This window comes from Gallus gallus, chromosome 4 (assembly GCF_016699485.2).
Source record: "Gallus gallus isolate bGalGal1 chromosome 4, bGalGal1.mat.broiler.GRCg7b, whole genome shotgun sequence".
Taxonomy (NCBI): Eukaryota; Metazoa; Chordata; class Aves; order Galliformes; family Phasianidae; genus Gallus; species Gallus gallus.
Window position 1 is genome coordinate 406,258 of NC_052535.1, and position 26,165 is coordinate 432,422.

General features: G+C 53.1%; 1 protein-coding gene across 2 annotated transcripts in view; it reads left to right on the forward strand.

Annotated features, from left to right (window-relative positions):
- Positions 1 to 1,959: 1,959 nt before the first annotated feature.
- Positions 1,960 to 26,165, forward strand: part of AR (androgen receptor) — a 46,534-nt gene continuing 22,328 nt past the window's right edge. For both annotated transcript variants that reach the window (XR_005859119.2, NM_001040090.2), the window contains exons 1-2: positions 1,960 to 3,150; positions 22,576 to 22,727. Coding sequence is in view for 1 of the 2 variants with exons in the window: in NM_001040090.2 (NP_001035179.2) it covers positions 2,186 to 3,150; positions 22,576 to 22,727 (1,117 nt within the window). In the remaining variant the exon portion in view is untranslated. The remainder of the gene's footprint in view (positions 3,151 to 22,575; positions 22,728 to 26,165) is intronic.

Genomic DNA, 26,165 nt, shown 5'->3' on the forward strand with positions numbered 1-26,165 from the left:
CCCAGTTCCCTCAACCTTTCCTCATAGGAGAGGTGCTCCAGCCCTCTGATCATCTTAGTGGCCCTCATCTGGACCCACTCCAAGAACTCCACGTCCTTCCTGTGCTGGGGGCCCCAGGCCTGGACGTAGTACTGCAGATGGGGCCTCACAAGAGCTGAGTAGAGGGGGACAATCCCCTCCCTCTCACTGCTGGCCACCTCTTTTTTAATGCAGCCCAGAACACAGTTGGCCTTCCGGGAATCTGCAGCACTTGGCGGGTGTCTGCTTGGCTTTGGGGCAGCAGCGGATCTTTCTGGACATGATTCCTTTTCTCCATCTTTCTCAGGGGACACCACTGCGAGGTTCAGTTGTGGATTCTGGTTTTGTGCCGCCATTACTGGAGCACAGAGCAGCTTTCAGCAGGGCCAGGCCATGATCACCACACAGCTGTAACAGGGACTCACATGTGCAAAAACAGGGGAAAAAAAAGGTCTTTGAAATATTGCTGCTAACCTTTCAGAAAACCCAAGCAAACTTTGTATCTGACCTTTGAGAGAACGCACGTCAATGTATTTCTCTGTGAAAACCCTTTCCATGTGAACCTGCCTGCAGGTGGCTCCTTCCCTCACAGCCCCCTCCCCCCCCCCCCCGGCCCCACAGAGCCCCACAGTGCCTCGGGATGGAGCCACATGCAGCTGGGGGGGGGGACCGCTGAGCTCTGTGGGGTTCTGCATGGAGACCGTGCACGTGTGTTGTAGCATCTCCCTCTATTTTTACACATTGAGGTTTCTGTGCTTTCCCCCCCGAAGGGCTGTGGCTCTCATCATTAAACCCATTTGGTGTCCCACGTGTGCCCGGAGCCCACGCACAGCCCTCACCCCAGGGCTGCAGCCCAGTGCTGCCGTCGGTGTGGGGACGCGGCCAAACCCCGCGGGGCTGCATTTCACTTCATTTCTTTTCATCTTCTCTGGCTTGTAAAAATGCTTTTAAAAGATGGAAAATGATCTTTCGTTTTCCCAACTGGCTCTGCTTCCCATCCATTTACAACAAATCATTGCTTTTCTTTCCCCCTTTGTTTCCAAATGAGTTGGAATTAATGGGTTTATTTCATTGTATGTCAGATGCACACAACTCTGCTATCGGGTTACCTGGGAACGGCGCCTACCGCAGAAAGTGGCCTTAGGACTGTTTTGACGGGGCCAGTAAGGGGAGCTCAAGTCTTGTTTACAGTAGGTCCTACACCTATGGGCTCTGCTGGCTGCTTGGCCAGAAGGACTCCGCGTGGGCACAGCGCTGCTCAGCCTGCGGGACAGGGGCACCCACTGCTGCTCCCATGGCTGATGTGGAGCAGGGAACGGAGAGCGCACTGCTCACCAACCATGGGCGCTGGGCTTCATTAGGTGCAAAGAGAAAAGTGTGCAGATACTGAAGTGCAAAGGGGCAGCGCGGCTGAGCTGAAGTCCCGAGGGAAATGCCAGCGCCCGGTGAGGGGAACGCTTTTCCCCGAATTCCGCCTGCCGCACAGATTGGAGCAGGCGAAGGGCAGAGCAGAGCAGTGCAGGTCGGGGACATCTCAGAGATGATCGGGTCCGCCATTCGCGGCCAAAGCGGGGCCGAGGGAGGCGCGGCACCCGCCGTGTGCCGGAGATGAGCGGGAGCGGGGATGGGGGAAACCGAGCTCAGCGGCCCCCGGGCATAGGAGGGCGAGAGCGGAGCGGTCCCGGTCCCCGCCCAGAGCCCGCGACGGCCCCAGTCCGCCCGCGGGGGCCGCGCCGGGGGCGGCGGGGCGGGCGGCGGCGCTGCGGTTCCGCGCCGTGCGGGGCCGCCCCCGGGGTTCGCTCTCACCACCCCCACAGCGGCCCCCGCAGCCGCCCGCGAGTCGTGCCGGGCGCGAGTTACCGGATTAATCATTGCGGAGAGCCGGGACCGAATTCGCGGCGCGGGGCGGTCTCCGTCGCCGCGCCTCCTCTCGGCTCGATCCTGCCTCCCGCCGCCGCTCTCCCGGCCGCCGATCAAAAGCGCTACGAGGAGCCGCGCGCGACAGACGCCGGCGGAGGCCCGGCCCGAGCACCTCCCGGCCCAACTTTCCCCGCCTGTTGCGCGGAGCCCCGCTCAGCCTGCGCCGCGATGGCAACCGCGGGGCTGAGCCGCCGCTAACGGGACCGCCGCTCGGATCTCGCTCCGCCGCAGGGGCCGCGCCGCAGGCATGGAGGTGCAGCTGGGGATCGGGCGCGTGTACCCACGGCCGCCGGGACGGACCTTCCGCGGCGTCTTCCAGACGTTCTTCCAGAGCGTGTGCGAAGCGTTCCAGGCGCCGCGGGACGAGCCGGGCCCCGGCCTGCCCGCACCGGGAGCCCCGTGCCCGCAGAGTCCTCGCCCGCCGCCCGTCGCCTCGCCCGCGTTCCTGCCGCTGCCCGAGCCCCGCGCCGCCGCCCGCCCGGCCATGGGCTCGCCCTTCCCGTGCGCCGGGGACCTGAAGGAGCTGCTGGGCGAGCCGGGCGTGCTGCCGCTGCTGCCGCCCGAGGCCGAGCCGGGGGCCGGGCGAGCCGAGCCGGCGCTCAAGGAAGACTTTCTGGGCGACAGCGCCAAGGAGCTCTGCAAAGCCGTGTCCGCCTCCATGGGGCTGGCGGTCGAGACTCTGGAGGCGCCCAGAGAGCCGCCGCCCCGCGAGGACTGCATGTTCGCGCTGCCCGGAGGGCCGCCCCGCGCCCCGCGCCCCGACGCCGCCGAACCACCGGAGCCGCCCGCACCGGCCGCCTTCAAGGGCAGCGGAGCCGAGGCCGCCCTGGCCGTCGAGGTGCCCGCGGGGCTGCCGCTGTACCGCGTCTCCCCGCCGCCCGAGGAGCCGCCCGGCCGCGACTGCTTCGTTCTCCCGCCGCCCGCCCGCATCAAGCTGGAGAGCCCCCCCGAGCCCGCGGCAGTCGGCGCCTGGGGCTCGCCGGTCCCCGCGCCGCCGTGGCCCTCCTTCTTCGCCGACGAGGGGCAGCTGTACGGACCCTGCGCCGAGCCGCCCCCCGGCGCCTTCGGCTGCGGCCGCCCGGAGAACGCCGACTTCGCCGCCGACGCGTGGCACCCGATGGCGCGGGCGCCCTACGCCGCGCCCGGCTCCTGCATCAAGAGCGAGCTGGGACCCTGGGCAGAGGGCTACGCCGGAGCCTACGGCGACGTCCGGTGAGTGCCGCCCGTCCCGCTGCCGCTCGCGGTTCCGCCGCCCCGTTCTTCCCGCAGCTCCTCTCGGTGCCGCGTGCGGGCGGAGCGCTGCGCCCCGAGCACCGCCGGTGTGCGATAGCCGTCCGCAGCACCATCGTTCTGCACCGAGCGGCGCCGTGTGCGGGCGTGGAAACACCGAGCGGGCTTTGCGGCTCCGGTTAGAGCACGAGTAGATGTGTTTAGGGAAGAGATAAAGCGATATTCAGAACCACGGAAAAGGAGAAAACGGTGATGTGCTTGGGAAGACGGGCTTGGTCAAAAGTAGCTTTCTTCTCATTTCTTGAGAGAATGCGGCTGCCTGGCGGGGCTGAGGTGTGCTGCTGCCATGGCTCTGCTGGTGGCACACGGCTGTGAGGTGACACTGAGGTGAATTAACCTCAAAAAAGGAGATGGCTGGCTCTGTACAATGGGCACACGCAGTGCAAAGCAGCGGGCAAACGTTACACTTCTGTGTGACTCTGAGCGATCCCCTCCTCATAGCAAAAAGTGTTACTGACAGAGAGTCGCTGCAGCCGATAGAACCGGGAGTGGGAAAACGACAGTGAGGGGATTTTCCTTGAATTTTGGAAACCGAAAAGCATCACCACCAGCTCCTGGTGGTGTCACAGCCACAGCCGGGGTGCAGCACTGCACCTCGCTGGGCTCTGCGATCAGAGATTGGAACATACAATGGGATTTTCCCTGTAAATGAGCTCCAAGCAAACACATCCCGCCTGTGCTGCCGTGCTCGTTCTGCTGCTCTGAAGTGCTCACGTTTGTATTGGGGTAGTATAGTAATTGTCATCTACACAATAATGTATTTGTGTATTCTACTTAGAAGCAGTTTCGGGGAAAAAAAAAAATGGGATAAAAGTGATGAAGGGTCCCACTGAGTGCAGCTGTGAACAGAGTGCCAGCAGCAACACCTGTGTGCACAGCATGCTGCTCCTGAGCCATACAGAGCTGCTGAGAGCAGTGTGAAGTCGGTGGGGATGGGTGCAGCTGAAGGAGTTTTGCTTCCCAATTACTGACACCTGGAGATGGAGGTATGTGGGTGCAGCGGGCGAAGGTCAGGGCTGCTCTGTCTGCCTGTGAGCCCATGCGATAGAACTGCTTATAGGTAAGGAATGTTTGGTGGAGCATGGCAGGGTTGGGTGCATGTGGTACTCTGTTCCCATTTCATGCTGTCCCGTGCCCACCTGTGTCTGCAGCAGAGCTTGGGGGACTCTGTATTCTTTAAAGAACCTTGATCCGGTGCTTTGGACCCAGTGCTTCTGCATTGCTGCGTAGTCACAGTGAGCAAGTGGCAGTGCTTACCCCACTGTGAGTTTGGTTGTAATGCTGGGAGGAGCACTGGTCTGTGCTCAGGCTGAAGCTGTCTGGGCTGATCCCCTCAGGTTTGTGTATGTCTGGGTGAGACCTCCACTCACTGCACCACATGCAGCCCCTCTGCTGCTACTCTCTGGGGTGTGTTTTCTCCTGGCTTTGCAGCAGCAGCAAGTCAAGCTGGAGCTGGGGGCAGCGTGTCATGCCCAGCTTGGGTAGAGCAGTGCTAAGGAGGGAGAGATGAGGGAGCTGGAACATTTCACAGTGAAGTTCCTGTGTTGAAGGGCAGTCTGCTTGGCCCTCATGTAACCCCACTGGTTTCCAAAGGCAGTTGGTGGCAATCCTATCCCAGTTGGTGTGGGATGCCAGCTGGCACAGAAAGCCCGATGCATTGGCTGCCTCCCTGGGAGGAGGCAGAAGCACTTTGTGGGGCTCTCAGCAGTGGCACTGTCCCGTTGCACTTCAGGTTCCTATGCCTTTGTAACACTGGCAGCTGCAGTACAGCCTGCTTCTCGGAGTGCTTGCAAAGTCTGGGGTAGGTGAAGGCGCTTTAGCAGTTAGGTGCCTTACCCTGTATGCAACATCAAGGCCTGAACACAACCTCTGTTTCTTAGCATGTTTGTGGGGAACTGTTTATACTTTTATGTAGAGAACTGTGGGTTTTGGGGTTTCCCTTCCAGAGCCTTGAGAGAACGTGGCTGCCTGGCAGGGCTGAGGTGTGCTGCTGCCATGGCTCTGCTGGTGGCACATGGCTGTGATGTGACACTGTCGGCAGCAGCCAGGCCCAGCATTAGCCCTGCTCAGATGCTGTCCCCAGGATCCCACTGCTGCTGCCTGCTGTGGGCAGCAATCTTGGCATGGTGTGGGACGGGGCTGTAGCAGCAGTGGTGTCAGGGCTGCGATGGATGCAGCATTGATGCCTGCCCCTGTGCTTGTGCAGGGATTCGCCTGGCTTTGGAGACACTGCTACATTACACAGGAAACAAAGCAGGCATTAACACAACTTGAGGGAAAGCTAAGCTTTTGATACAGTGTATGTGAATGTGGCAGCAATGCTTATGTATGATTAACAAATTAATCCAAGCTTTTGTTCAACTGTGGGGTTGGGGCTACTGGTCTCTGCTCTGTCAGTTGAGTGACTGTTGCCTGCAGCCTGTAAAGTGACCACGTAACCTGATTCAGGAATGAGACACTGACTTGACCGAATAAATTGAAGCTCACAGGGTCAAGGTGACCTTAAGATTAGAACGCAGAAGCAAGTAAGAGGTTTAGGGTGTTTGTTTTAAACTAAAATAAATGCAAAGAGGGAACTGTTGTTGTCATAATGGGTACGAAGGTGATAAAGGAACTTAGGGGATACTTGGCCCGGAGAAACCTGGTTCACTCTGTAGTGTCCACAGGACATTTCCCGTTGCTGCTGTCTGCTTTACTTTGTGACCCCATGTGTGCTGGTTGTACATCTCTGCAGATTCCGTTCTCTGGTCCAGTTGTGGTCTGTGCGTGTGCTGTGAGGTTACGCATCACTCAGCACGACCACACACTCTTCTTTGTGGCCAGCCTCGCAATCATGATACCACTCGCAGTTAACACCTGTAACAATTTCTGCCTGTTGGAGGAGGAGATAGGGTTCTGGCAATGAGATCAAGGGCAGCTTCTTGCCCTGGAAGATGAGGCCATGCGAAAGGCCGTGTTTCTGCAGTGCTGGGCTCCCCAGCCATGCCATGCTTCTCAGCTTTGCCCCTGCATTGCCCTGTGCCCTCCAGCTGTGCCGTGCTCAGTCTGTGCCAGGAGCCCACACCGTGCTCGCCTGTGCTGGGCTTTGCACTGCAGATCCCCAGCTTTGTGCTGGAAGCACTCAAAGGCTTTTGCAGAGGTGGGATTCACCCTCCCCCTGTTGCCAACCTGACCTCTCTGCTTGGGAATGGCAATATTATGCAAATGTTTCTTTTGAAGAGGAGCAGTGCGTGGAGGAATGCTGTTTCTGAAGCCCATCCCTGGGGCCAGCTCTGTAATGTGTACAAATATTGCACGGCTGCAGGTACAGATCCCATGGGCAGCATGCTGCAGGCAGCTGAGAAAGTCACTGACGTGCTATGGCTCTCTGATGGCTCCTGATAAAAGGAGAGGGAAAAGCATAACGAGAACTCTTCCTCATCACAATTCACTTCTCATTCGTTTTGTTTTTTGCTTCTGTTTTTTTCCTTCTGTAAATGCAGACATTGGCACTGCTATGGTCAGTTCCCTCAGCTGGGTTTGGATTCTTCCTGCACCACACAGGGAAAAATTTGCCTCTTTCCAGGAGAGTTTGGGCATTGTGTTCTGACTCTGTTGCATGAGGCACAGCCCCGTGCACAGCAGCAGTGTCTGCAACACACTCCATCTCACTCAGCAGGCTGTGAATTGCATCAGTGCGGAGCGCTCCAGGCTGCAGCAGAGGTCACAGCAAACTTGTAGTGGGAGATACCATCCCTAGGACACACCTGGAAAGTGTCTTAAATTCTTGTAGCCCCTGTTGCTTGCTTCTGGCAGTGCTTTACTTCCATGCACAACCAGAGCCATGGGGACAGGGCTGGGGTGAAGGCCACAGTGGTGTGGAGAGCTGTGGGGTTGCAGAGAGGGATGCAGGGCAAGCATGGAAGGCAGTGGGGGGGAACAAGTGCTGAACTCCCTCAGGGCACAGCACTCAGAGGCTGCTTCCAGGGGTTCTCCACTGATGGGCTGAGAAGGCTGCTCTGAGCACAGAATGGGATGTAGAGATAGCTCCCAAATAGCGCTGTTGTTTTGAGGAACAGAGTCTCCCATGGGAGCCGCCTCTTCAGCAGGTATGCTGAGCTGCTCCTCTGCTGTGCCTAGGCTGGGCTGCGGGCAGCAGGAGGGGGCAGTAGCTGCACCGTGTTCTCTGCCTGCACTGTGTCCTCACAGAGGAGCACCTGTGGGGTCACCCAGTGTTGGTAGCAAATCATCTGAGTTTCCACTGCACTTCCAAGAACTGCTTGCAAAAGGGCAACATGTAAGGCCAACCTCATTTCAAGGAATCGTAGAATTCTTAAAGTTGGAAGGGACCTTCAGAGGTCATCTAGTCATACTCCCCTGCAATGACCAGTGACACCACAGCTCAGTCAGGCTGCCCAGGGCTTGATCCAGGTCTACACAATCTGTTCTGGTGCCTCATTGCTCTCACTGGAAAAGACTTTTTCCATATATCTAACCTGAATTTTCCCTCTTTGAGCTTGAAGCCATTTCCCCTTGTTCCATCACCACGGACGCTGCTAAAGGGTACTGCCCCCTCCCCCCCACCCTCCTCAGTGCTTTCCTCAGCTCTGCTCCCCAGCTTTTGCATTGCTGAGCTCTCACTCTCTGCAGATTGGCTCCAAAGTCTCATTCTTGGTGCGTTCACTGATTTTTCTTTCCCAGTTTCCCTTAAGCACTCGATGCAATGTAAGGGTGAGCTCTGTGTGGCACTTGTCTGAGGGCTTAGAAAAATTCACCGAAGGAATAACACATTACAAAGTGTGAGAGCACAGGTGGGGTTTTGTTACAGGGGTGTTTGCGTTCTCTGTCCGGCAGGGCAAACACTGCAGCAGCTCTGGAAAAACTAGCATTTGTCGGAGTCTGCTCTTCTCCCATCCCTGGCAGCTCCTGCAGCCTTTCCCTTGGTTACAGTATTCGCCGGTATTGCTTTGTTACGCGGATGCCGCTGTTCTCCCTTCGCTCTGCAGTCAGTCCGCAGTGCAAGCGCGCAGTTCTGCGGGGAAAGTCCGCTCCAGCAGCAGAGCGCGAGTGGAACGTCGGAGGTGCTTCGGTGCTTCCTGCCGAGGCTGGGAGGGCCGCGTGTATTTCAGCGACTGCAGATGGGGACGAGGCGCGACGTGCAGTGCGGGAGGGAGGTCCCGGCCGACAGCCCCCGACGGCGCAGGGTGACCGAATCGCCGCGCACCGTCCGCGGGCACCGCGGCGGTAGGGACGGCCGTGGGACGCTGCACGGGGCCGGCGGTTCCTGGAAGTCTCTGCCCCCGAGTCTGGCTCGGGGCCGAGGGGCGTGGGACGGTCCGTGCAGCAGTTACAACAAAACATTGTATCGCGGCACTGATATGCCATCTGAGCTCCGGATACCCCTCCGGGGAAGCTCCGCGTTTCCCCGCTCCCGATGGCCCTTTTGGCCGCGCTAGCTCCGGGCAGGGATCGCTGCTCTGTGCCCGTGCCAGGACGGCACCGTGGGGCTGCAGCGGAGCCGAAAGTGCCTCGTGCTCGGGGCAAACCCGCAGTGAAACGGCTGATGGCAGCTCGCTGTCGGTGATGGGAGAGGGCAAATCCCAGCGCCTCTCGAACTGCTCGGACTGTGGGACGCGGTGCCATTTCTTGCAGCAAGGAATCCAAAAATTTCCTAAAATATATTTCAAATTTTTGTGGTTGTACGGGAACACTTCGTCCCGGTGTGATGAAAGCAGTTTCCTTTTGCAGAGTTAAAAATAATTTGTAATGGAGAGAAATAGCTCTCTGGCCTGTAGTTGCTGCCATTTGCATTGTCTCGCCATTTCATTTCATCCTGATTGTATAAATTGTTGGTTTTAAGGCGTGGGTGCTGATTTCTGTGTTGGGTGCTGCTGTGATCTGACGGGGCATGGGGTGCTCTGCTGCTTCTCTGTTGCAGATGGATCCTTTCCTGCCGTGGCTGTAGGCTAGCACTGCAGAGCTAAACGTGAGAGCATAAAACCTTCCTGTTTTATCGTCCCAGGATTGAGAGCATTTCGAGTTTATCAGACGAGCACTCACTGAAAGGCAGCCGTTTTATGGGAAACTGTCTAGAAAGAAACTCTTGCTGCTGCGAGCTGCTCGGGCAGATCCCAGCAGTGTGTGCGGTGGTTGTGTGACTGAGAGCCAAATGTGTGTGGAGGGAAAGCGCAGCTCCCACTCAGCCTGAGCCTGCAGCCAGGGAACCGGGGTGGTTGGAGGCTGCAGATCTCATGAGCAGTGGTGTGAGCCCACAGCCAGCTCACCCTGAGCATCCCCAGACATGGCATGCTTTGGGGGAGGATTTTGGTGCTGGTGCTGCACGCTGATCTGTGTCTTATGAACAGTGACTCAGGGAAGTGGGGTGGTTCAGTCTGGAGCAGAGGAGGCTCAGGAGAGACCTCACTGTTCTCTCCAACTCCCTGATAGGAGGCTGTAGTGAGGTGGGTTTGGTCTCTGCTCCCAGGTGTAAGTGATAGGATGAGAGGTGATGGCCTCATGTGGCAGGGGAGGGTCAGGTTGCGTATTAGAAACGATTTCTTCTCCAAAGAGCAGTGATGCAGTGGCACAGCTGCCCCAGGAGTTGGTGGAGTCACCACTACAGGAGGTGTTCCATAGTTGTGGAGATGTGGCAGTGAGGGACATGGTGATGGGTGTAGTGAGGTGGGGTTGGGGATCTGTGAGGGCTTTTCCAAACTCAGTGATTCTGTGATTCTAAGATTGCCCATCACTGAGGCAGTGCTCAGCACTCTATGATGCTTGCTATGACAGCAGGGCCATAAGAAATCTGCTCTGGCAGCATGGTGACAACATGAGATGAGAGGAACCCCATGCCTTGTGTCTGTGGGGGAGCCAAAGCAGCTGCCAGTGAGCTTCAGGACTGTGCTGCATGAGGGACTGGAGGGATATAACTGAACGTACACCGAGGCATTATCCCTTCATCCTCCTCTGGCTGTGATGGGAGGGCAGTGCTGCCAGCCTATGTCACCACACTGTCTGAAGGACAGGCAGACACAGCAACATGTGCTGGGATGGAGACTGCTGTTGGTCACTCACAGACCAGAAGAGTAGAGCTGATTATGGTCAGGCAGTGCTGCAGTGCTCACTGGGCCCATGCTACGGCAGAACACAGCCTGGTCATGTTGGGATTTTAACTCAGTGCTGTTGGCCATGGGATTGGCAGTCACGGCACGCTGCATGCACCAGAGCTGCTTTGATTTTGTAACAATAATGGTGCTATGAGAAGGCTTGTTGAAGTAAAATATAGTGGCCCTGTTGTCATGGCAAATGCCCTGCTGGACTGGCTGTGCACTCATCCGGTGTGATGCTTCTCTCCTGCAGCCCTGGGCACTGGCACAGCACTGCCCATGTGTGCTCCATTGTGCTTTAACAACAATGATTACAGCCCTGGCTCCTGTTCATGAGCGATTATAAGTGAAGTTCAATATATCTTCTAACAGTGATAAAAATGCTACAAGGAGTATATGGCAATTCTATGGCAATTCCAGAAGCGCTGCTGAGCAGCAGTTCATTTAGCGTCCAGGCAACCAGGCAAAATAGATTATGAATCCTTCTCAATAAATAGGGTGGGAGAGCAGAGTTTTGTTGAGTGGGTGCTTTGGCAGAAGTCCCTCTGGGTATGAGTGTGAGTGCTGCCTGCCCCAGCACTGCCGGCACTGGGCTCCTGGGCTGCAGGGCTGGGGCAGTTCTGGAGGCTGACAGGGCATGGGTGCACTGCAACCCCCACTGGTAGTGCTATTCACCTTGGCAGAACCTGGTCCTGTGTAGCCTGGCACCAGGACTGCATTTACAGGGCACAGCACTGCAGGAGAGTGCTCCTCCCTCTGCTTTTTTATTTTTAATGTGATCTGAGCGGAAGCCAGGAGGAGCAAGGTCACCCGTGCTCTGCTGGGGCTTGAAAATGCCAGGCTCTGCATCTGGGAGAGCCTGTTTACTGTATGAGAACACAGTCAGATGCTGACACTCCTGAGAAGTAGTACAAACTGCTTGTCAGGACACAAACAGAACATGGTGTGGTTTTGCAGTAATGGAAACCATCTCAAAGCCCAGTCCCAGCTCCGCAGGTGTTTGTGTATAGTAGGTGCCCTTTCTATGCCAGCACAGTCCCACTGAGGTGGCCCCCGGGCTCCCCCAGGCATCTCAGGTGTCCCTGCAGCAGCTCTGTGCAGTGCCCACTGATTTTCTGTGCGGTCAAAGGCAGAATGCAGCACACTGCTGCACAGCCCCGGAGCCAGAAGGGATGGGTTCCTCCTGGCGCTTCTGTGCTCAGCTTGGGCATGTTTTGGGGCACTGGCGGCTGCCAGTGGCACATGGGAGTCTGCAGGTAGATTCAACGGCGCCTCTGCTGTGCCACCTGCCCGTGGCCACCCCATTCCTGGAGGAGGCACTCACGATGCACAGAGGTGTGGTTGGGCAGATGGCAGCTTTCCCAAAAGCACTTTCTGAGTGCACCAGGACGTGTTCAGCCCGTGGGATAGGGCAGGAATGTATGGCACTTTGCTGTCTCACTGTTGCCTTTCCAAGATGGTACTCTGCTGGTTTTCTGGTGTTTTCTCCCTGGCTCCTTAGCAGTTTGATTCCTGCTACATATTTTAGCTGCATTAGCTTCTTTGCTGGTTAGAAATGGCAGAAAAAGCTCTCTGACCTTGGCTAGCATGCTGAGAACAGCACGGGAATGAGTCCTGGTATCAGACATTCCCAGTGAAGGTTCCTTCCTCCCCCCCCCCCCCCCCCACGTGTCGGGGCTGCACAGTGCAGGCGCTGCTGGGAGGGCTTGAATGGCCTCTGTGCAGTGCCTTTCCCATTTTAGAAGGATAGAAAAGGAGAAAAGTAATTTGTCTGCCAGCCAGTTAATTGCTTTAACCTGGGCAGCAGTGAGGCACGTTATCTGGTGCGATCCCACATGCAAATGCTTTTCAGATGATCTGTATTTCTTTCTGGATTTTCTATGGATCTGTGTGCATTTTTGGCCATGTTCCAGGTGCATGGTTTATGTGTCTGTGTGCTCCTGCCCTTCCAGAAATGTGAGGCAGTCAAAGGGAGCTCAGCCCTTTCCCACTGATATAGTGCCCTGTTTTATAGCTTCTCACTTTGCCGCTGCTGTCGTGTGTCACTTTGGATCCCCTGCCCTGCAGTCCTGCACTCACCTGCTCCTCACTGCACAGCACAGGGGCAGATTGGCCCGGTCCCTCATCCTACACCTATGGTGGATTTGTCCTGAGATCCTGCTGCTGGCCTAGGAGACAGCTGAGCGAGTGCTCTCAGGGCTGGATGCCTAAAATTAGACCTGACATCTGTGTTTTGGTTTGCAGGCAGGCTTGGAAGAAAACGTCTCCTGGCTGCTTCACTGCGGGGGGAGCATGAGGCAGGAGCGAAGCAGGCACAGCACCGCTCTGTGCAGCGGGGCCAGGAGAGCCGTGCCTCGCAGTGCTGCAGTGTGCACAGTGGCTGTGTGGGTGGATGCTGCTCCCACGGTGCCAGAAGAGGCTCTGGTTGGAGCCGTGTTCTGCTGGGGCTGTGCTGAGAGCTGTGTTTTCCAGGAAATGCCTGCAGCCCTGAGATGAGACAGGCACTGTACTGCACAGCATGCATCCCTGGATGCAGTGTGCTACCAGCAGCACAAGATTCCCTCATTCTTATGAGGCCACTGCACCCAAGAGTCGCTGCTGAGCATGCCTACAGGGTCCTTTCTAGCGCTGCAAGTGTTCAACACAGGTCTGAGCACTCCAAGGTGCAGGATAGTGGAGGGGTCCTCAGATATCTGCAGCAACGTGTGTGCTGTAGTGTGGTTCAGGGGCACAGAGCACAGCTGGTGGCAAGCTGCTAGTGTGGGTACAGAGGGACGTGACTCTGGGTGCTGTGCTGGCAGCTGAGTGCGAGGTTGAGGGTGCCAAGAAGGCTGCAGAAACACGAAGCCTTCATTATAACTTGCACGCTTGCTCTTTGAGATGACTCAGAGCATGGTCTGCTGTGAGGACATGGGGAGATTGTGCCGTTGCGTAAGTTGCGAGGTCTTATCCAGAAAACAAGTGGTTTGCCAGTGGAGTGAATTTTTGCAGATGCAGCTTACACCACCCTCCAGACAAAATATCCCAAACCCCCTCTCTGCCCCAGCAACTGTATCTGTGCAGGGGTTTGGTCATGGCATAAACACACCTAAAAATAACAGGAGTGTGACTGCACTGAGGGCTGATGTTCCTGGGGCTGGAGCTGCCCCAAGCACTGTGGTGCCCTGGGGGAAGCAGTGTGCTCAGGACTCCCTCCCCACATCCCACCTTTTTGTGGGGCTGCCCGTGGGCAGCACTGTGCCTCCTGGGCCAACTGTTTCTGCTCTCACTGCTGTTTGTCTTTTGGATTTTCCATGCCAGATTTCACTATTATCTGCCCATTTTCAACTCAAGCTTCATCCAGTAAAGGCTTAAAAATGCAGAATTAGCAATGCCAGTTTCTGTAGCAATAATTTCACTGCCAAATAAAGTGGGAAAAATATTACATGTTTTAAATATCCAAGCCTGGAAGCCAATCCCCAACAGGAAGGCACAGAGCCCTCCCCTCCCGCTGCAGGAGCTGCATTTGGGATCTGAGGTCTGGGTGTGTTGTGGAGGGCTCAGCCCTGTGCTCACCAACCCCTTCCATGGGGCGATAACCAGGGGTTGGGATTATGAAGACCAAGTTCCACCAGATGTTGTCTCCAGCTGCAGAGCTGGTAGGGCAGTTTGTCTTCCATTAAGTGAGCGGTAAGAGGAGTGCTGCTATGCCCATGTTGCAAGCAGAGCAAGGTGTGGAGCCTGATTCCTACTTTCTCATTGCGAAAGAATGGGGAAGCCTATGTTTACTAGGATCTGTTGGACTCAAATATAATGGTAGGTGGTGCACAACTGTTGCTGAAGCCTGCAGGAGGTCAGATTCCCAGGAGAAGTCAGTGCCAGGAGTTCGCTGCATTGCTAAACCAGCTCTGAAGTGGTCACATAGCCAGAGAGAAACCGATGTATTCAGCCAGGGCAGTTCAGGGTGGTCATCCAGAGTGAGACCTGCTTGAGACTGAGCAGACTGCAAATGCAGGAGGATTTCTTCCAGCCTGTGTGAAGGATGAGGCATGAAGCAGCGGCAGAGAAAGGCAAAAATGAAACAGTGTAGTTTACAGCTTACAATTGATGTTTCTTGGCTTCAACAGGCAATTAATGTGAGAAACAGGCTGTTTTGGTGAATTTAGTCCTGACGTACCAGAGGAATGACTTTAAATGTTCACATTTCTTTTGATTTTAAGGACCTGTTTCATTCATTTAAACATTCATCCAGCATCTAATAAATAAAAAATGTGCTGTATACCACTTTCTGCATTACAGACTGGAAAATGTAAAGTCATGTCATTGCTTCAAAAACAGATACGTGTTTGCTGAACAGGAGAAAGTTCTTGTTAACAAAAACAGCTGCCTCATCCTCTGGAGAGACATCAATGCGGCCCAATTGAAAAGGAAAACATTCAAAGCAAAATGAAGACATGAGCTTAGGTGCACTGCTGCACTGGGCAGCCCGCTGGGTGTGCTGCGGGGCTGAGCACGGTGCTGAGGTGCAGCTTCCAGCCCCCAGCTCTGCCTGTGCTCTGTCACCCCTGTCCTGCAGGCACTGCTCCCTGTTCTGCCTGTGTGTCTGCTGCCAGAGCAGTGTGCTGCTGTCCTTATCACCACACTGAAGGTGTGCACATGGTCCTGACTGCACCCCACACGTGCACAATTTGCCCCCCCCAGCGGCTGTGTGCCTGTGGTTTTCCTGTGCCCATATTAATCTGTCAGAGAGGATTCTTCGATCCTCCCTGAGAGTCAGACAGGCAGGTCTGGCTGTGAGCAGCGGGTTTGGTGGGAGCAAATGTGCTTTCACTCCCACATAGTATACATTGTGCTGCTGACAATTTGTGCTGTTTGTAATTTCTGTTAGTGCTGGAGATGGGTGCTGGTTTGTTTGTGGCTGTATAAGTAGACATGGCTCACAAGTATTGCTCTGTGGGGTGCTACGAGGAGAGATTCCTTGTCTGGATTATAAATGCAGTGCTGGCATTAAGATTCACGTAGTACAGAAACAAATAGGAATCTTCTTGTGAAGAGTGTGTGGAAGGGTAGTTTGCCCCCCTGGCTTTTGCTGCACCCCGTGTTGTGTTTATCAGGTGTGCCCGGGGCCATTGGCCTCATCCCTTCACTGCTGCTGGAGTGCTTAATGAGCATCTCTGTGCCGGGGGGAAAGGCTGAGCATCCCTAGAGCAAAGCCGGGTGTTGGTGTGCCTGCAGCAGCTTGCAAAGAGAAGTAACAGTGCAGGTGGTTCCCAGGGGGGGTTCAGGCCCTCTGACCAGAGCATGATGACTCTGAGCATGAGATGTACTTCGTTAGTTGTGATTTTCCCTGTAGTAGTGTTTTGTCAGCAGATGGGATGGATTGAGGACTAAAGACTGTGGTGTGTGTTAAACTAACTCAAAAGCACTGTACAGGATGGACTGCTTCCTTGGGAAATAAGCAGGGTTCTGTGCAACCTTACTCCAAGGTCCTGTCCTTGTGGATTCCAGGTGACAGCAGTCACCAAGGTGACACTGCACAGCTCCGACCTCCAGGCTGCTCAGGGCTGGGGCCTCATCACACTGTTCTTTTTTCGCTTTTTCTCTCCTTGGTGCTCAGTAATCAGATGAGTCTCCTTTAACTTCTCAATGGCTTTATGCCTGTCTCTTTCAGGAGGTGCTCAGGTGCTTCCTCCACTCCGTGAAATCATGTGTTTCATCTTCTCCTTCTCTGAGCTGATTTGTTGATGCTGCCCCTCGAGCTTATAGGATGGAGCTTAGGCTTTGGAACAGCGGCAATTTCAGTGCAATGCCCAAACAGCCATCTGCTGCCTGAAGAGGCACCCGTGCAATGCAGGGACTGCAGAGGGGCTCTGCTCAGGCTTTATGGAGCCATTAGTAACCTTGCATTCCATTTTCTGCTTCATTTTCAGGCATGGCTGGAAGGTCGGAGCTAATTGTCAGGGTAAGATTGTATTTCCCAGCTGTCTGCGTGATGGAGTGAGCTCTGCCTGCCCAGCTCCATCAGTAGGCACGGGACAGTTTGGTTGGGCTGTTGAAAAAGCATTTTGAAAAGAGTAATTGATGAGATTTTTGAGTGGAGTTGTGCAGCTGGGCTTTGCAGCGTGCTTTCCCCTGGTCCCCACCGTGCTGCCACTTGGAACAGCAGTGCCATGCTGTGGGAGTGCTCACCCAAGGGACCCTGTCCTGGGGGTGTGCTCATCTCTCCCCCTCACCAGGGGCACCACACACCCACTGTCATCCGCTAGCATTTATTTAACTGCCATGAAGATCAAATTCCCACATGTGTTTACCTGGACACGTCCCTGTTGTTCACACTGCACCATCCTCTGCTGCCTCAGAGATGCTATCTCAGCTCTCCGCCTCCGGCAATTATACATGAAAACAAAGCACAAGCAGTTTAGAAACATAGTCAAGGCTAGTTAGAAAAAGGGAAATAATTTCAGCGTGCAAGGCTGCATGTTTTTAAAGCATTTTAACAGATGGGATGCTTTAAAGTTTCCAGGCAGCTTTGCTATCTGAGGCAGTGCAGTGTGGTGATGCTTTGAGGCCCCACACTGCTCTGACTGGAGGAGCAGCAAGAGAAGAATGTGCACAGCAACATAAAGCTTGTGCATGAAATGCACTATTGTGCTCTTAGCAGTGCTGGTGCTGTGATGTGAGTCATAGGCCCTTGTCCAGGCAGAGCCATGCAGTTCCACTGACAGGAAGTCTCTATTTTTAGTATCTTTCCTGAAAATGTCACATACAGAAGATACTGTTGTAAAGGCCGCAGTTATTGCTGATAGTGCTGTAGCTCAGATGTGACATTAGTTGAAATGGCTGGGAAAGGTCCTGCGTCATCCAGATCTCTGTGCGTGTCCTCAGTGTGGGGCACTTTTGCCCAACAGACCTTTCCATGTAGCACTGCAAGATGCAAAGCCACCAGCACTGCCCCAGGGAGCGAGGGTCAGCACATCGCGGTGTGTTCAGCACAGCACAGCTATGTCCGAGTCGGTGCAGTCAGTAACACCGCGCTGCTCGAGGAGCGAGATGATACAACAGTGAGATTTTGCCAGGCATCAAAGCACAGCCATACACAGAACAGTGCTGTAACCATTCTTTTCAGACTGGTGGGTAATCCTGCTGCAGCTCTGGGAGTAATTTTAGCATGAGAAATCTAAGATTGAAGTGGGTGGAAATGGTGTTTGTTCTGTTATGTTACACTGAAAAAAAAAACAACAGAGGGAGTACAACCAGTGTGTGTAGTGTTGTGTTAGCATGGTGGATTGCTTAACTAATTGATCTAATTACAGCAGGTGGGAATGGACAAGTGTACTCCTTGGTACTGAGAGTCAGGAGCCCTGGGCATGGGGAGGGACAGGCAGTTGTGCACCTTTATGGCTGAGATGGAGACTTTGGAAGTTACGAGGAGTGGTTGGTTGGCTTCTCTCCTATCCATGACTGCCTTTGGTCTTCTGGGAGTGTTGTGAAATCGAGGCTGTTTGGTGAAAGTAACTGTTGACAAGTAAATGATTACTTTGCAGAGTTACAGTTTCTACTCTATAGAAATATTTGCATGTGTTATGAACTCAGTAGACTCTGCTCACTTCCCTTCCAAGAGGCTTTCTGAAATGGCAGCAAAACCCTCCCTGTAGCAGTAAGAGAGATAGTGAGGCTGTTTGGATTCTGCTGTGGAAGCGGCTGGGTGCGGTGTGAGCAGCTCTGACCTTGGCCTTGTGTTGTGGACGGGGCTGGAATCTCATCCCGACGTCACTGCTCCACAAGTTGTGTCTGTGTGCACTCTGCTATCTCCCTGCTTTGGGTTTCTGAGGCAGTCTGACTCTTGCCATATATTGTACAAACTGTCTTAGTGTGTTTTAAGCTCTCTGCAATGCTCAGTACTTATCTTCTGGAGCCCTGCAGTGTATGGGGAGCAGCAGAACCAGGGGGTACAGCACTGCACGCTGTGGGCAGCAGACCTCACACTGCCTGCAGCCCCTCTGCCCCACACAGGGCTGCCTCCTGCTGGGGCAGGTGTGGGCACTCTGAGCCTAAGTCCTCCACTGCTGGCTCATCTCTGTGTCACCCCCAGTGTGTTCTGAGAACCCTCTTAAAAGATCTCTTAGAAACCAGCTGGAAAATAGATCGTTAAAGGTATCATCGTCACAGTTCCTGCTCCATTACCCACCTTTTATGTTACATTTTTCTCGTATTTTTTTCTCTCTAAAGATGAAAAAGAAAAGGCAAATTGGTGTCTTTTTATAACCCTGGGCATTCCTGGCAGATGCTTTCAGCTCAGTGGGCAGTGAAGGTAACTCAGGCACAGGAGCACTTTGCATGCTGTGCCGCTCCATCTCACACCCCAGCTCTGTTGTGCCCTCCGAGGAGCAGCTGTTGTAACATCAATCTTCAGACATGATGGGCACTGGAGGTCAGAGCCTTTCTGAGTGCAGACCCCCGAGGGCAGCAGAGTTACGGCAAGGATAAACTTCAGTGCATGGCTGTTCTGTCCCGTCTCCATCTCCATTCAGACCTGCACAGTGTGGGGCTATCAGAGAGCCCTGTCTGCCTGTGGGCACACATAGGAGCACCAAATGCAGGTGTATGGAGCTATGGTGGTACTTGCAGGACTTTTCTCTGGAGGAACTGTTTAAAAATGCATTGTGTCGTTTCGTGCCATTCGGGCCCCAATTGCTAACCCACTTTGCAGCTTTAAATAATTAAGCCTCAAAAATATTCCAAGGTCTTTTTGGTCCTTCCTTCTGTCATCACAACAGCTGTTCTTGTGAGAGTCCCTTTTGCTTATTCCCTGCCTGAGATACACAGAACAAATAACAGAAAAGGCCTTACAGAGGACGAGAAATTAGTCCTTTACAGGTTCCTAATTGCATGTAGAGGTGTATGAGGGTGACAGACACTGAAGGAGTGGTCTAGCGTTGCTGAAATCCAAGCAAATGCAGGCTGAAAGAGACATTTTTAGCGAAGCTTTTGTATCATCCTGTTGTTTATTTCTTAACAGCATTTCCTTATGGCAGCAGCCAGAGCTGAGCCCCATGGTGATGCTGGTTGGGGCCTGGGAGGAGGTGGTGGTGATGCAGCCTTGCAGTGCTGGGCTGGGAGGGTGCTGAGGGTCTGGGGAAGGCAGAGGGGTTGGGGGGGGGGGGGGGGGGGGGGGATGAGATGGGTGGCGTTTGTTGCATCTACGTGCCTAAACCAGGCAGGAGAGTTGTAGTCAGCTGTAAGGAGGCAGTTATAAGTTGCAGCCAGCTAGGGGGAGCCCTGAGGATCTGGAGGGATAAGGAAAGGCTCTGCCCCAGAGGGAGGTGGGTATGGCACAGCTCCCAGGCAGTGGGCACAGCCCTGAGAACAGGGAGTGCTGGGACAGAGGGTTTGGGTGGTGCTGTGTGAGGATGGGGGTTGGACTCCGTGATCCCTGTGAGTCCCTTCCAATGTGGGATATTCTCTGATCTCCTCCATTTGATCAGTAATTCAAAGCTCTGGAAATTGAGCTTGTTAGGAAAGGATAGTTTAGCAGCTCTCCATGTGAGTCACTGATGCTGATTACTAATGGTAAAAAGATGACAAATGACTCAAAATTTTTGTTTCATGCCTTAAGAACGAGGAATAAAATGGCTGTTCCAGTTATTAACACCGTCTAGGTAGGATCTGCTTAGCTCTCTAAGGTGGAATATAAAATAGCACCATTTTTGAAGGACAGAAATGACAAGATCAGAGGACAGAGAAGAGTCTGAGTTCTGATCTCACCAAATAATTGTGCTATTTCGTACTTCACTTCTAAGGAGTTTATTACAGACAGATGTGCTTCAGTAGGCACAGCCATCGTGTATGTGAAGGGCATACTCTGGTGTGTTGTGAGCAGAGCTGGCCTTTGCTTGAAATTAAACATCCCAGTTAGTTATCCATGGAATAGCAGCAGCCCCTCGAGACCTGTCTGCATGGCCAAGTGTTTTCCAGTCTGTGGCATGATTTAAGTGAATCTGTTCCTGAGGATGTGCTTTTTCTCATCTGCAGCCTCTCTCACCTCAGTCCAGTTTGTATCTCTTTGGAAGTGGAACAGAAGAGATTGGGTATTCTGAACCAAAGAAGCTGCTCCTATTGCCAGAGTTAAAATCTCTAAACAAAAGATTACAGCCAGGCAGCTGCTCTGGTGAGCGTACTGCTGGCCTTGCTACAGTTCTCCTCCGGAGATGTTGGTCCTTGAGCTCCCAGTGGAAGCAGCCTTCGTGCTGTCAGGGAGTGCTGTGTGTGAGCACAGGTTGCACAGTCTCCCTGTTTTTGGGATCACTGTGACCTGTGAGGCTGCCCCAGGGAAGGTGTGGGGCACTCTGCCTTCCAGCACTGCCTCGGGACTGAGTGAGTGCAGGGCAGCAGTGCAGGCAGCTAGAAATGCTTGAGAAAACGCAAACTCAAGTGGAAAATTTGGTAATTGGGACAGACAAATAACACACATATCTTTCCTTAATTAAGCCTTGATCTGGCCAGCCGCTTCTTCTGCATGTCAGATGTCCTCTGGCCTGAGCTATGTGCAGAAGGGCAGAGCTGCCTGCGGGCCCTGGGGACAGCACGCAGGTTAGCCTGGGACAGGGGCTGCCTGCCAGCACTGCGGTCCCTTGCTCTGGGATCTGTGCTGATGCTTTGCCCTGTGGGCCAAGCAGGACCTTTCCAAGTACAAAGATCTTCATGCAAAAAGCTCTGGCACTGAGACATTCACTCCTAACATAAGGTTCGCTTCTGTCTGCAAGCATTCAAACTCCAGAAACTACAAGCACACATATTTTCAACCAGACAATGGCAGTGACCTATTGGTAATTAGAAGCCAGTTGCCTAGCTCAGTGTTTTTACAGAAAGTCAATTTTAGTAAATAACTTAAAATACTACCACTTGTCATGCTGCCCCGACATGCATCAGCTTGCAGTTCTGAAAATCACCTCTCCCATCCCTGTGTCTTTTGTGCAGCAGCTTTCTGTCATATCTGATGGGGCAGCAGTGTGGCACTGTGCGCCGTGTGCCAGAAGGGAGGGGGCAGACTGGCAGCAGCCTCCAGGGAAAGGCCTTGGGTGCACAGGCAAATAAGGAGATGTGTCAGGCCTGGAGTTCTGTTGGGATCTGCCTGGGTTGTGCAAGGGCTGCAGAGGCTCCTTGTGCTTTCCCAGAAGAACTTGGAAGAGGTTTTGTTGAATGTGGGAGATAGGGAAAGAAGCAGCAGGCACAGAGGACCCTTAGTTTCCCTGGGGTCTGTGCTGTGCACCTGCTAAAGGGCTGCTTTCTGTCCCCATCCTTGTTTCCAACCACCCAGACTGAAAACCCCAAGGAGGTCATTCAGGCTACTGAGCAGGTAAGTGGAAAATAGGAAGCTCAGCGATCCGCACTCATCCAGTATACAGATTTCCAGTATACAATCACAACTATTGCATGGTCAACACTGTGTGTTTTATTTTGGGATCTGAGGTTTGTTTCCAGCATCTGCTTGCCAGCTGGACATCTCTCTGGCCATGGGGCCATTGCAGGTCAAGGAGCAGACGATATTCCCAGTGCACTGTTGTGGCAGGGAGGAGGAGAAGTACAGTGCCTTTAGTCCTGGGATGGATATTAACAGGAGTCTGATGGGACACATTCAGAGCAGTGCTTGACATTTTCAGCAGAGGATTCTGACTAACTTAGTAGTCAGATGGATGAGGAAGGCATCCTGGAAGTGAGTTCAAGCCAGCTATTGCTGGGGATTCAGGGAGGGAATGAGTAGAAACTAAGCAAGGAGAAAAGAAAAGGTTTTGAGTTTGATGGCTTTGTAAAAACTAATCTGTTTCAATTAGGAATCAAAAGGATAAATTCATCTGTAGCGGTGTGACAACAATGACACAATGTTGGATCAACTAGCTTAATGAGCATGCAAAGTAGCTTAATGAGCATGGATAAGCCTTTTTACAGAAGCCAAAATCATACCAATAGTGTAGCAGCCAGTGCTGGCCATCTCCCCTTCCCAGGCTGTGCCGTCACAGTGCCTGCACTTTGCCATACATTGTCACACGTGTAACTGGGATGAAGGCAGGAGGCACAACCCCATGTGCTGTTCTGTGTGTTAGGAGCTAGGCTGGGCTTTGTGATCTCATGCCTTCTTCCTGATCAGCCCTTGGCTTATCACAACACTGAAATGTGGGGTTTTGCCATGAACGTTCTTCCAAGTGCCATCCACCGTGCTCTCCAGTTGCTCATCCTGACCTCCTCAGCTGACCCTTCCCTTGTCCTTGCTCTCTTCTCTCTGCAGGCTGGAGGCTGGCCGGGAGCACATCCTGCCCATTGACTATTACTTTCCACCTCAGAAGACGTGTCTGATCTGTGGCGATGAGGCATCCGGGTGCCACTATGGAGCCCTCACCTGCGGGAGCTGCAAAGTGTTCTTCAAGCGGGCGGCTGAAGGTAACGCACACAGAGAGGAGGGGCGGTCACTCCCACCTCCCAGTGCTGGGTTTCTCCAGCAGAGCAGTCTGACTTGAAGGCTGCTGAGCTCTCCCACCCGCAGGGGGGTCATTAACGGCGTATGCTGAAGCATTTGCTGCATTGTTTGGTTTTCATTCTGTTGAAAAAAAAATCAGCAGCTTCATTTAATTTGTGAATCTTCCAAGCCAAGGGGACAGAGAGCAGAGTGGTGGGGATGAAGTGTGGTGGATTTCCGAGGTCTCTTAAACTTAGAAGTAACTTAAGTATAAGGGAGAGCCTTTGAGAACCTATGTTTTTATATGCCTGTATATCTATTTTACAGAGTGCTCTCAGAAAGTAACCAAATCATTCTGCACTTTGCATGGAGTCCTGTTTCCCTTCCTCCATCACCCATGCTGGGAGTGGCTCCTTGGAACTTGCCAGCACTGGTTGAGGGAAGAATCAGGGCTGTGCTGCAGAGGACACTCGTGTCCTACTGCCAAATATGGCTGTCCAATAGCAATAGTAGATAATGGTTGGCATCTTTTCCCACGTAAATCATTTACAAATGTGTCTGTACACCAGTTTTGTGTAAGGCCAAATGAATTGGCCGTTCATCCAGAGTAAATAACAGATGTTTGTTTAAGTCAGCAAGTAATTGTTGATTTATAGTAAGTGGAGCCTTGGCTGTCTGTCAGATACACTGCTGAAGAAACATTCCCTGTCAGTGCGATGCTGCAGCTCTGCTCCTCCTGCACTGAGCTCTGTCCTGCACAGCACAGCACTGCGCGGAGGAGGATGCAGAGGGAAGGCGTGCTACAGCCTGCCCTGTTTGCACTGTTCTTAAACCATGCGCTGTGTCGTTGTTCCCTTTCTTGACTGTCTCGGACTGTGAATTTTAACAGCGTTTGTGCCCCTTCCTGCTTTCTAAGACTCGAGGTGTTGTGGAGGGTTAAGGTGTGTGGTTGCTCTGGGGTCCCGCAGTGGTTGTGCCGGGTGGGGTCCTGCCCCTGCACTCACAGCAGCAACACCTGTCTGCTCTCTGCAGCACATAAAGTGGAAATGAAATCCTTTTGCAGGTTCAGATACCAGCTGCTTTTGTTTCATGGGCAGGCTTCAGTTCCTTCAGAATGGATTTATGTGTTGTTTTTCTATGTGGCAGATATCTCTGCATGGAATAAACCCCTTTTCTGAGGATACTTTCTTCTTAAGGGTGACAAGTGCTGAGTGCCCTATTTGCAAATGTGGCACAGCACTGAAGCAGAGGGGTGGCAGCTGTGGGGCAGCACCACGCTTCTGGGCTTGGGCTTCCGGTGTCAGAGGGAAGCACAGCAACAGCCTGGATAAATGGCAACAGAAGATGAGGCAGCTGGGCAAGAGCAGGGAGCCACGGCTTGACAAGCAGGGAGGCTGTGGCACCCAGCTCCTGTGGATAGCAGGGCTCAATCCTGGGGCTGCAACTTCCCATGCAGCTCCTTGCAATTTTGCTCCTATTTGTCTGTCTTCCCTGCTTTTGTGGCTGTTTCCAACTTCAGAAGTGACTTAGGGGGGTGTTATGCAGGACTAATGGGAGGCAGTTTATCTGGGTTTAACCCAGTCATGGGGTAGGTCCAGGACCACTCATTATTTTGTGCCCAGTGGTCTTCAGCAGAACATGCAACATAAACAGATTTTGCTTACTGAGTAATTAGATCCAAGGAGAGAGGGATTTTATTTTACTCTGAGGTACACAGATAGCATCTCTATTTTGGGGAATAGACAGTAAATCAGACTTGTTTATAAATATTGAATGTTGCTGGTGACTTTCCAGCCAGACGTTTCCTAGTTATAGCTGAGTACCTTTGAAAGCTGATACTTCAGCATGTTCCTATGTTTTGCAGCCCATAAAATGAATCTCTGAAAACCTTAGGGCACTTTTGGAGATGTTTTACAATGGCAAATTGGAAAGCTTCTCCAGTGCTTTTGTTTCCTTCCTGATTCTGGTGTCATTAGCTTAGGAAAGGTCAGAGAAGCAGTGCGCTACGAACTGAAGAGCAGCACAAAGAGATCACCTTGAAGAGAACAGGGACTAGATGGATACGTAGGTTTTAGTTTCATCACAGTCTTTGCCTAGTACAGTACTGGACTCATTTTGCAATAGTTAAGGGTTTTTAATAAGACTTCATGGACATGGGATTAGAAAAGGAAAAGAAGTTTTAAAAGAAGAAGTTATAGCATTGACTTCCCTCCTGAAACACACTGAGTCCAACCAACTCTTTGAGAAAGATTCTGGGAGAGTCAGTAGAGAAGAGAAGAGTATTTTCCTCATCTCTTTCTGTCAGCTGCTTTGATTCACAGCCTCTCTCAAGCCGTCCAGGTTAAATATAGGCAAGCTCTAAAACCGCTGCTGCAGATTCTCCAGCTCTGATGTGGACTTTCCCCACTTGCAATCCTGACAGCCTCAGGTTCTGTAGACAGAAATGGTCTTCACCTCTCCCTGTCCATCACCCCACTTTGGCTGGAGCTCAGTGCCCCACCAAGTTCTGCCACACCGCTGCTGCTGGGCACAGCCACAGCCCATGGAGGGCTCCTCCTCCTTCCCCCTTCTACAAAACTGAAGGTTTGGTAAACAAGAGGCACATCTGCCCCTGTGCAGATTTCATTTATCCTAACACAAATAGGAAGACCATCACTCTGCACGATTGGGATGACTCTGTGAGTCAGAGGCGTTAGGCTTTGGTCCTGAAACAGACAAGTGTTCCAAACACAACGCACTTTGAAATCAGTCACCATTAGAGAGAACAGAACTGAGTTTTGCTCCAGGAGGAATTTCCCTCTGGGAGTTCCTGCTGTACCATCCCATCCCATCCAGGAAAGGAGTTACTTTTCCATACCCTGCTCTCATCCCTGAGAAATGAGAGCCTTCCTCATCCCTCCAGGAGTACAGGAGGGCTCATGGCTATCTTAGCCAGTGAAGTAGCTGCCTCTTTGTGATACTGCAAGACTGTGACTCCACAGGCTGCATTCTTGATGGGACAGTGAGCTAAATTAACAAACAAACAAACCCCAAAGCAGATTTGGCAAATTTCCCAGAGGGCTAAGAGCCAGGCTGCTCTGCAGTCTGCTGTCATTGCCTTTTGTGCAGTGTGTGTGTGTTGACCTGGCAAGGACTGGCCTTTCACCAGAGAAATGGATCAGAGCTAACAGCAGTTTCTTGCTAGTTTTTGAGGTGGTTGTGAGTTGAACTGAGCTGCTTTCGAAGACCATCACTGTGATTTACAGTTACTTCTTCTCATTGCTAATCTGATGTTGTGCGAAAGATTAGGGTCCTCAATAGGCTACAACACCATGATGTTACTGCCTCAGTGTTTGGTTTCTCATGACCCTTTGGGTATTCTTACCCTTAAAAGTCAGTGGAAAGAGAAGTAGGTGGAAGGTGAAATCGCAGGCACTGCTGAC